This window comes from Aspergillus tanneri, assembly GCF_003426965.1.
Source record: "Aspergillus tanneri strain NIH1004 chromosome Unknown AapTan_6_pilon_pilon_pilon, whole genome shotgun sequence".
Taxonomy (NCBI): Eukaryota; Fungi; Ascomycota; class Eurotiomycetes; order Eurotiales; family Aspergillaceae; genus Aspergillus; species Aspergillus tanneri.
Window position 1 is genome coordinate 4360176 of NW_022984633.1, and position 11603 is coordinate 4371778.

Here is an 11603-nt window from a genome sequence, read left to right on the forward strand (position 1 = left end):
AAGCTTTATTCTTTATCTGCCAAATTGCTAAATTAGCTCCTCACTGTTATATAGTGGATAAGCTCCTTGTTAATTAAAATTAACTCCGCGTTTATAATACGGCGTCTTTAATAGATCCTCTTTCCAATCGCAAAATTGGAATCTTAGAGATTTATTTATATTAAAGCTTTGACCAAATCCTTCCATGGCCTACTGCTGTATTATACTCGCCGGCCGGGTTATCCTCGCTGGTAACGGTAGATCTGTTAACATAGGCTTCGGATTTGGAGTAGGCATACTTAAAGGGGCGATTAACTGCGTTAATTAGCTCTATTATTTGCTGCAATTAGTTTGCATTTGATTCTGCAATTAAGTCTGCAGTTGTGTTTGGAAATCCCTGAACTGGTCCCTTGATACATATTCCATGCGATCCTCCTCCTCTGACTCAGTATCTTGTGGTGGTGGTCGTATTATCGCAGGAGAGGACGGGCCAGGTGTACAGTATGGAGATTCATCCCTAGCAGGCGCTTTTCCCTTCTTCGGGCCCATTTTAATTGAAAGTATTATCAATTCCTCGAGAGGCAATTGAATAGACAAAACAGGTGGTTTAAAACCACGTAATATCAGCTCTAAAAGGAAGATATAGAGGGTCTCATAACCTGTTCGCGAGGCACAATTCTCTTCAATTCAGGAGCTCGGGCGAGCTGACTATCTAGGTGGGTGACTAAGTGAGGCCACGTGACCATACCGAATATGGTAGGTCCCTAACAAACATAGCGACATATTGACGGGCCATCCAATCAGCATCCAGTATGACTCCATACCACAGGACGATTCTACGAAGAGTATCCATATTGCTGTCATGGTTGCCCCACTTATAACTTATAAAGCTGTCATCGTGTCGAACACGAAGAAAGTGAAATCCTAACTATTGCATATTTATATTCTATTTTTATTGAATGTCCATCCAAGCTACGATGGAGGGTAAATCTGAAGATACCCCCCTATGGCATCATTGGTGTCCTCTTTCTTATTCTATTTCAAATCACCAGACGAGTATTGCAGGATTACTCCCTTCGAGATATCCCCGGTCCGCTTGGAGCACGATTTACTCGGTTGTGGTATCTTGGGGAGATTGCTCGGGGTGGTTTTGAGAAGGTGAATATAGATCTGCATCGACGATATGGTATGTACTCTTTATCTTATTATCAGTGCCTATGTGGGGTCTATTTAACCATTCTTTTTTACTTTTGATGATGTAGGACCCGTCGTACGAATCGCTCCTGGTCAATATAGTTTTGATGATCCGCAAGCTGCTAAGGATATATATTCGTACACTTCGGGGTTAGAGAAAGTAAGTTTGGCTTATTTTTTTTATTTTTTTATTTTGGCATTAATATACGCATATACATTAATATAATATAATAGGCACCATGGTACAACGCATGGCAAAGTCCCATGTCCGAAAATGGCGACTTATTCTCAGTAATTGACTCCAAACAACATGGGCTGCTGCGACGGAAAGTAGCCTCATCATACAGCATGACCTGTCTGGTGCAGATGGAGCCCAGCATTGGGCACTGCGTATCCCTACTGGTAGAGCGGTTCCGTGAGCTGGCGAAAACCGGTCAGACGTTTGATATGCGTCATTGGATGCAGTGTTATGCTTTTGATGTGATCGGGTTGATTACAGTATATATAATGCCATATCCACCAGACAATAGAGTTCAATCAGGCTAATTGAACTTCAGCTCGATAAACGGTTCGGATTCCTGGATGCCGGCCAAGATCAGGGAGGCCTTCTTCCGGCAGTGGACGCCTACTTTATGTATGCGACTCATGTGGGGGTGTATCATGAAATGCATCCTATACTAATCCGACTGCTCTCATTCCTGCCTACGTCAGGAATGATTCATCTGCAGAATTTTGCCGTCGAGCAAGTCAACCATGGAAAGGCGTTGTTGGATGCTGGATACAGAATGGATGACGCGTTCCTAGTGAGACTGTTACGTATGCATGCACAGAACCCGGAAAAAATGAGTCTTAACGATGTTATAACCTACTGTGGCGAGAATGTTGGTGCAGGTTCCCATACCACTTCGATCTCCATTGCGGCTATTATGTACCATCTGCTGAACGCACCCATCGTGTATGTCACGCTCCGCGAAGAGATCGATCTTGCTACTAGCCAGGGGAGAATCTCGTCTAGTATCAGCTATCAGGAGGCACAGAAACTCCCGTATCTTCAAGCTTGTACTAAAGAAGCTATTCGTGTCCATCCGGTGACGGGATTGCCTATGATGAGAGTTGTTCCTAAGGGGGGGATGACTCTATGTGGACGATACTTTCCCAAGGGAGTAGGTATCTTCTCTTCTTTTCTTTTCTTCTCTTTATTATATTTTAAATAAGATAGACTAATATATGTAGACCACAGTCTGAGTTAACGCATGGACCATCCATCGCAACCCGACCATATTCGGCGACGACGCGGACATCTTCCGTCCAGAGCGATGGTTCGACAGCGACGAGCGAGTATCGCTGATGGAACGGAACTTGTTTAGTGTAAGTATAACTTTATATATACATGTATAAAACTACGACAGCTAATTGATATATAGTTTGGAGCCGGAACTCGCACCTGCATTGGCAAGAACATTAGTCTAATTGAGATATCCAAGTTGGTGCCGGAGCTCATCCGCCGGTTTGATTTCAAACTGGCAAATCCGGAGATCGAGTTGAAGACGGTGAATCGGTGGTTTGTTCAGCAGAAAAATGTACTGTGTCGAGTTCACTTAAGATAACTACGTTGTCTAAGGCTTACTTTACTTGAGATACGTAAGGAAGGAAACTCTTTGGCCATAAGACCTTTTTTTTGTATTGATAAACACAGAGGCTTGTCAGCGGAATGGAAAGGTGAAGGATGCAGGTTGAATGAAAAGGTGTATATAACTCTAGATTAGTTATAGTACATACTTGCTAGAGAGCTACATGCGGCCTTCGGCCGCGAAAAGCCTGAGGAATGAATAAATTAATTAATGGGTCGAATTGTGGGTACCTGCTAAGAACCGATGGGCAGGCTCTTGAAAGTGAAAACTCGATCCAACCCGCGTTTGGGCGAGGTCTACAGTAATAACTATGACACTGGCTTCTTACCTGCGCCTAATGAAGGCTCAAGGTCCAGGAAAATTACACCAATCCACGACAAACTATCAAGTCTCCATCGTTTGTTTCTATAATAACTATTATATATACAACGAGGATGCCGTGAATATCATACATGGCACTAGACATAAAACGTGTAGGAAAACGATGATGGTACGCTCTAAGTTCTTGATATAAAACAGAACAGCCTGCATGCGACAACCCAACCGTCGATCATTGGCCATGCTGAGAGGGAGAAATTCGTCATTGGAGTCACGCTATCGCTCGGTAAAGCAGACAGCTGTTAAACATATTTATATTACCTTGATACCAGGCAACAAAAAGATTAACCCATTTACCACTAACTTGATTAATAATGGAAGACTTGGGGGCTTGGGACGGTCTTAAGCACGCGGAAAGGCCTGCAAGATATCGAACTTAAGAGATTCTCTGAGGTAGGCCACGCTTGGCCATATCAATAATCCATTTTCTCGGGGCTTCTTCCAGATTAGGTAAATTCGGGCCATTTGCAGTTATTTCTTCACTCAGTCATTCCTAGCGGGCAAGGTTGAAACATTCAAACAGGCACATCAAATGCAGTGGCGTAGGTAGCTTTTGATTTAAATTGGCAATTATTCCACGCTTCTATGGCCATTTTCATCCTTTTATTCTTTGAAATATGACACATTTTGATGACATCTTGGAAAAAGGGTTCAAATATTGAAGATATTAAATTTTTAATGCGGACGGTGAGCGGTGCCACATTCGGTGTCCGATTACGTTACCTAGCTAGGACCTAGGAGCAGCATCACTGCTCGCTTGACACTAATAAAAGCAATGCACGGACCCCTGTCTCAAACTCGCTGCTTATAGGCAATGATGGGAGGATTCTGCAGTGGACCGAAGACTACCAGGATTTAAGATTATGTTTTATAACTATAACTTAGTAGCGGCCACCCGGGCACCTATTCAATAGAACAAGCAATCGCTTCCAACATCGAGGGCCAACAGGGCCAAAAGGGACAATAGGGATAATAGGGACAGTAGGGACAATAGGGACAACAGGAACAATAGGGACAATAAGGACAACAGGGATATTAGGGACGTTGACCCGAGAGGTCAAACGGGCTCCAGCCCTTTACAAGTAATATATTTTGGGACTTCGTTGATAAACAGTCAATCCGATGTATATATATAAAAACTCGGTTTTCAGATCAGGAAGTAATTCAATTTTCTGCATTATAATATCATGATTCGTAATAGAGGTCTCTAGTTGAGAAGCGCATGTACACAAGCTGGACAATAAGCATACCTCTAAACCTGTGGCTGCCGAGTCCTCATGCCATACAGCCACGCACATCCAGCATACTCGTTGCTAATTAAACCCTCTCGTACCAGCTAAGTTCGCTCGGCTAACTTTTAAAGCAGCAAGTACATATGCATCCTGAACATATGAAATCCCGTGTAAGACTTTTCCTGTCCAGATTCGGTCAGGGTTGTCGCCCAGCTGCCAATTCTCCAGCAAAAACTGCTTTCCCCGTGCAATAGCCAATTCAACACGGCTAAAGTCACTAACAATGGCGGCATGTGATCCTAGATTTGCAAGGCCTATAACTGCATATGCAGTCTCTTCTCTTGAACGTATTTGTCCCCAAGAGCCATCAGGATTTTGCCGGGTTAGGATCCGTTCTAATACCCCTTGTAGACACGTCGTCACCATGCTTCCAGCGATGTCTTCTGGCAAAGATGGCAAACCGCCTTTGTCCCAAAGAACCATCATTGGAACTAGCGACTGTGCCGTGTGCATAAGGCCATAGTACTCGGATATGTTCTAAAATACACAGTCAGTAGAGCTGCACTCTCTGAATCTAAGCCACGTTATGGTAACCCACCCAATGATCGACGAAATGCCCCTCTGGATCCCACCTTCCACAAATGAACCTCACAATTTTCGTTATTTGAGAGGTGAACATGCTGGGGTGCGGGCTTCGCAGAATTGAGTTGAGCACGTTGCAATTTACACTAATAGATGTTACCCTGGTTGGAAGTCGTTCATCAAACGTTTGAACACTATCGTCGACTTCAAACTTTTTCAGCATTTTAGCCGGGCTGGCCTGGTAACCATGCATGTTCAGTATCGTAAGTGCCCTCGATGTGTCAAAAGCGTCCGGGAAAAAGGCATGGGCTCGGTAAACGTTAGCTTCTAAAACTATTTATATGTCTGGATTGGTTGAAACATACTGGCACCGGTGACACCGTCTTGCATGCTGCTGTAGACACCTTCAAGTATGCTATTTACTTGTTCCCTGCCTATGTTATCTATTGTGAACCCATTCTCGAGCAAAGCCGACAGAACCTTCGCTCGCCGTGGTCAGCGACTTAACTCGGCCTTTAAAGTTATTAGGAAGAACCATACCGAGCATGGCTCAAATACCTCCAAAGGAAAAACTCCACAGACGGCGCCACAGCTTTGGCCTTGGCCATGTAGAATTATATGTCTCAAATAAGCCTCACACTTGTCACTCCATACAGGGCAATGGATCAAATACGCGGCGGCAGAAGCTGGTGACCCTGTTACACCCGCAGTGGTGACCAAACACTCGAGTTGGCTAAAGTCGAGATTTTCCAAAAATCCCTCCAGGGAGAAAAGTGGAACTTGGCAAGGACCGTTATAAAGCCAACTGATATCCACATTAGATGACTTGCAATAAAGATTTAGCAAGATATCTTTCGCAGGAAACTCGAAATTAACTCCTTCTTTCTGTAGAAGATTTAAAAGAACAGGAACGTTCAGTTCACATGAAAAGTGTATACCCTCGTCAGGCTGCCATCGTTGGAGCATGGAGTCTAGAAACGCCTTTGCACGGAACAACCGGGACAGAGCATCGTCAGGAATCTCACTGGCCACACAGTGCAAATTTCTTCGGAAATGTCGACATAAGGCAAGAAATGCTGCCAAAGAATGAATAATGCAGTCCTGAACCCATATGTTGTCCGGGTATTTGGCTGCCCGGGTAGATTGTTCGAGGGGGTCCCAACCGCCGTCCTGGTTTTGATGATGAAGAAGGTACTCAAAGCATTCTGGGAAAAGCCATTGGGGCCCATTTTCTGTATTCTTCTCGATCATAGCAACCCATGCGGTATCATATATTGACACCGCCATGGAACTCATTCCATATTCTGGCTTCAGCTCTGAGGCCAGTTTATGGACGAGGCTCCGAGCAAGCTGGACTAGAATTGGAGAAGACATTCTGCCGGAATCTGGAGTAAGAAAAATTGAAATGAAAGAATATTAACAGAAGCGAATTCTCCATCGACCTGAAGTTATTTTGGCTAGAGGGTGGATTTACCATCTATTCGTTCCTCATAAAATCAGGAGACATAGGATGTATTGGGTTTTCAATGATTCCTCTTCTAGCCCGTGCATGCGTTCTCAGTAAGGGTTCTAGTAAGGTTGCTATGATAAGAAGTTGGTAGCCGGTGTTCTGCGGGTAAGCCTTTAGCTGTCTGCAAGGACTGTAAGAATGAATGATATAGAACTTTATTTCTTCTGCGGTCAACTAGAATTCACGTTGGGTTCGCACGATCAAGTGCATGCATACTAATACTTGTACGTGCCATATTTTTGATAGCTCTATAGGTAAGATGCAACAACATCACCAGATAACAATGTGATCATAAGTTGGACAACCACTTCCGGGCTTTCCGTTCTGCATATGTGAGGAGACGTTTATTCTTTGAAAAAATAAAGTTTTTTTAGCAGCCAGGGATGCATATTCATCACCACCAGGCACGCCACACAAATTGTTACGGAAACACTATAATCCGCCCGACTTGGCGGTGCGGAGTATCTGACGATCGATTCAACCCCTGAATCCTTTACATAGTTGAGCACCTAGATAGGAATGTGAGAGACTCAGTTGGTTGAGATACTGCGATTCCTGGTGTTTCCATTGAATGACATCTACTTCCTAATTAGGCTAGTTGGCCTGTAGCTGATAGAATAGCTCCCTACGCCCCATTTCCCCTGAGTTCCACAACACAAATAAACATAAGTGGGTTCGACGATCCCTGTCCGACCCTTGACCGACCCTTGACCGACCCTTGAATGCTTTGATGACACTCTCAGCGAATCTCCTATTGCCCTCCCAAATCACTAGTTCACGTATAGGATATTGGCCAGTTGCATGCTAGCCTCCATATATCAAGGGGTGATATTCTGCTTTGCAAGCGTCAAACTCTATTTTTACCAATTGTATCAGTGGGGGTCTGTACGCAACGTTTCCGATTTGCAGCCTTACTTGGCCAGCAAGGCAATATTATCTCTGGAAAAGCTTTATCAAAATTTTATAAGTACTAAGTGTGCGAATGTGTAGAGTGGGCTTAAAAACCCCAACCACAAAAAAAGATTTTTCACAGCTCTAAGAACGTCATCCTATTGTTTGCTATTATGGGATTTCAATCTAACTACAAATTTCGAGAGTCGCTGAGCGGCCAACTACTTGTTCTTCCAAATCTGTACTCGTTGTTTCCAGACTGGATTGCTGAAATACATCCAGAATATCAGAGGGCTCGACAAGAAGTCATTGATCCGTGGATTGAACGGTTAGTTAATCTTGTTTAAGTCTGTAACTTGCGCTAGCCCTTACAACCTCGAAGCTGGGTAAAGGAACCTTCCATTTGTCGAAAACTGCAAAGAGCGGAGTTCGGCATCTTCGGGGCAATTATGTGTGCTCACTTTTCCTTCGAAAAGTTATGTACCGTGTCAAAGGCCTTTGCATGGGTATGTAACAGCTGGTCGTATATTTAAACAGAGTATATTTAAACAGGGTGGGCTGATAAGTCTGCAGTATTTCATTTGGGATGATTGTATGGATTTTTTCCTTGTTACAGCCCATGGAATATGCGCTGATATAGGAGAATCCGTGTATAGTATTCGACTGCGGTTCCTTAACACACGATCCCGGAATGATCACGAAATATAAAGAAGTAACCTGTGAATACTTTCGACATATTCTCTGTGGAGAAACTGGGTATCCAAACCTTGATGGGTTTTCTGATAATCTCCAGAATGCCTTACGTTGCTGGGATGAAGTCGCACATCACATTTGCCAGGTTTGCTCTAAGTGTACGCTTGCCCGCTCTCAAAATAACTGAGCTTATATTAACAGAAAACAGCAACGCGTAAAGTTCTTTTGGAGCACATGATCGCCTATGTGAAAAGTGTGGATACTATTAACACGATCTGTGTTAGCGATAGTGTGCCTTCTATACTTCAGTACTGGACACGACGAGAGCATACAGCAGGCGTCTACCCAGTTATGGCAACTATTCCGTATGCCACATACACGTGTATACAAGATTCAAACTAATTATTTAGTAGGTTTATTTACAGCTTTGATGTTTCCAAGAAGGACTTCGCTACTGAACATATGAGGCTGCTGTGGAGGCATACATCTTACCTTGTCCATATGTCGGTGTTCCCGGGTGGGCAGATAAAGGGCTGCGCTTAACAGCTATGTGTTATACTAATGTCTGTCTCATAGACAAAACGACATGTTTTCACTTAGAAAAGAGATAGTAAGTCTGCAAGATATAAGCATGCATTCGGTAAACTCACTTTTTTTTTAGCATGACGGGCAAATTGAAAACCTTATACCTATAATCATGCTAAACGAAAACATTGACTGCAACCAAGCAATGCAGATAGGATTCTACCTAGCACAAGAAACAGCACGCAGTTTCTATGAGGTCGTTGACAATTTGCAGCAGACTGCAAAAGGCAGGGCTCAAAACGTCTCGAACATCTTTATTGAAGCCTGCAGGAATGTTGCCATGGGACTTACTTATTGGAGGTACTAAAGTCATTTTGATAATAAGAAGTGATTGCGGCTAACAAGTATTCCAGTTATTCTGGAGAGCGGTACTTCAAAAATTCTGAGGTCAATAAAGAAAACATGGTTAGATTTAGGCTTTAGGAACGTTTATTTTTGTTCTTATAAGAAATGATTTTCCTATATTGTTTATGCAGTTATATTTACAACCCATTTTTCCAATTCGAATTCTTGTTTTAATTTACTACCTATATTGTACATTACAAGGCTGCACCTCTACGTAACTCTGCTATGGCTATTTGGCGTAGCACTGCAACGAGAATATTTGCGTGCGCCGTGGAATACTGCCGCAAGATTCCTGATACTTTATGTATTCCTCCATGTACCCGTTTAAGAACCATGGATCAAGACATGTCAGCATCTGGAAGTGCTGACATGTTTAAAATGCTTTCTATCAAAGAAAAGTAAATTATTATATCCTTACAGCTTAAAAAGTTAGCATTGAAATTCTGCTGTGCATGTTTGGATATAGCTATGATAAATTTATTCTACAGGCAGGAATTACGCGTTGGCCATCCCACACAGCCAGGTGGGAAACCGAGTGAGTGTATGATAACATTAATAATATACTAATACTACTGCAAACTGGTAGCACTCTATTTTATAATTGGGCACCACTGTCAGCCATACCAAAGCAGATAATTCGAGTTTGCCAGCTGGACAACATATTCTTTGTAGTATGAAAAGCAGAGTTTATTTGTAACAAGATGTGGAATTGAATTTTTTTTGTCTGCACCAACCCTGTAGAATGGGGATTAGCCTATATTGCTCAAAGCACCCGCCTCGATATTTAGTGACATACATGGGAAACGGTGCAAGAAGTTCCTTTCGCCCTTGTATCCAATAAGAATCTTGTACCCTGGGCTTCCCATATCAAAACTTATCAGCTGCCATAGTAAGATAGATTCTACAACAAGACACACTATTATATCGTTGCCTAGTACTTTAAATAACAAACATAATGCTATTCGCGTACCAAAGGCACAGGATAACGCGGTAGCTCTCCATATACATGATGTAGTATGTGATGTTCTGTCAGCGGCCTGACTATTAGATTTATGTCAGAAACATAAAATATAGCAATATGCCGAGAACAGTTTATAGTACTGGCAAGAGGAACACACCTTAATACAGCGTAACATAGTTAACATACCTCACTACACATTAATTATAAATTATTACTCGTTGCCTGTGGACAGTATACTTTTGGCTAGGAGCAACGCCACCGTGTTCATAGTAGAGAGAGGGAAACTTTTAAAGGGCCCCCTGACATGACACGTTGCTTATAAAGATAGGTCTAGCCCCCTGAACTAGGCCGAGAACTATTTGAACTGTATGTGGGCACTATGGCTTTCAGTATTGGCTCTGTGCCACTGTGTGTGGACTCAGGGAGGGCAAACGATTAATCGAATCGCCGCCGATCAATAATCGATTATTGACAGCCGATCATTGATCATCGCAGACAATTTCTTGGCGCTGTCATACAAAAATACAGCAAGTATTTAACTGTTACGGCCTACGAAACGGAGATAGAAAAAGCCAAATTAACATAGTATATCTTTTTTCTAAAACACCACTTGTTTGCCAGTGTTTAGGCATTCTATCCTCTCAATATTCTAAGCTAATAGCTGCGCCTTTCCCATGAGATTGTATAACATGCTCCTAAAAAAACACGCTTAGGTTTATTACTTATTACTCGAATTGATAGGATATTAATTGTGACGGCCAAGCAATTTGATGAAATTGGTGCTATCTCAACGAAAATTTCATGCGTAGGGACTAGGGAGAGGAAGAAAAGTGGTGAGGGGGCGGTGCGGAGAAGTAAATAAAACTAGATACAAACAATGCAAACAGACCATGTGCACTGTCAACACGATCATGGGTAAGCGACTTCACATGTGAGACAGTGAAGACCATCTATCCTTCAAAAACAAAAACAAAAACAAAAAAAAGAAAAGGTCTCTCTGTTGCCCTCAGGACTTAACTGTGCATAATGTTATATGAAAGTGTTTGGATATTTTACAACCAGGTTTCATGGAATCTTTATATTTCTGTGCTTTCTCTAGCGATTTGGGATAATTAAGGTATGCCAACTGATGTAGCTAAAATCAGACAAAATATCGTCGCGTTTAGGCAGTTCAATTTTCCTATCACCACATCCCAATATTTAAGCAGCAGCAGGATCAGTATCTGGTAATATCAGAATAGGATTTCCTTCGTACTACAAAATTTATTGCATGACTCTAGTAGGCTTTCCAGCTGCCATATCAACACAGGTACCGTCGTATGACGGGCTGTGGCAGAGGTTGGCAATTGAAGGGCTTGTATGAGCGAGAGAGAGATGCGTAAAGAGGGGAATATATTTCTATTGCCATTTATTTATTCCTTGATAGTTAAGACATGCTATATAGGTCTTTGTAGATAACACTGTTTGGACACCCAGAAAATATCAGAGACACGCCTGCCACAGCCCCGGGAGGGGGTTCCAATTCCACCAGAGAGAAAAGAAGGAAAGCGCGCAAAGCCTGTAGTATTAAATCCTACTACATTTCCGACTCCCACCTTATGAACCAATTCCATCCATTGTTT

General features: G+C 42.6%; 2 protein-coding genes across 2 annotated transcripts; one reads left to right on the forward strand and one right to left on the reverse strand.

Moving 5' to 3' along the window:
- Positions 1 to 1437: 1437 nt before the first annotated feature.
- Positions 1438 to 2780, forward strand: ATNIH1004_009419 (cytochrome P450; the record flags this gene model as incomplete). Its single annotated transcript, XM_033574011.1, has 4 exons — positions 1438 to 1671; positions 1731 to 2340; positions 2420 to 2541; positions 2598 to 2780. 4 exons carry the CDS (start codon positions 1438 to 1440, stop codon positions 2778 to 2780), a joined length of 1149 nt encoding a protein of 382 aa, XP_033424563.1.
- Positions 2781 to 4495: 1715 nt separating this feature from the next.
- On the reverse strand, positions 4496 to 6370 carry ATNIH1004_009420 (uncharacterized protein; the record flags this gene model as incomplete). The annotated part of the gene is made up of 4 exons (XM_033574012.1): positions 4496 to 4951; positions 5013 to 5305; positions 5362 to 5476; positions 5537 to 6370. 4 exons carry the CDS (start codon positions 6368 to 6370, stop codon positions 4496 to 4498), a joined length of 1698 nt encoding a protein of 565 aa, XP_033424564.1.
- Positions 6371 to 11603: the final 5233 nt, after the last annotated feature.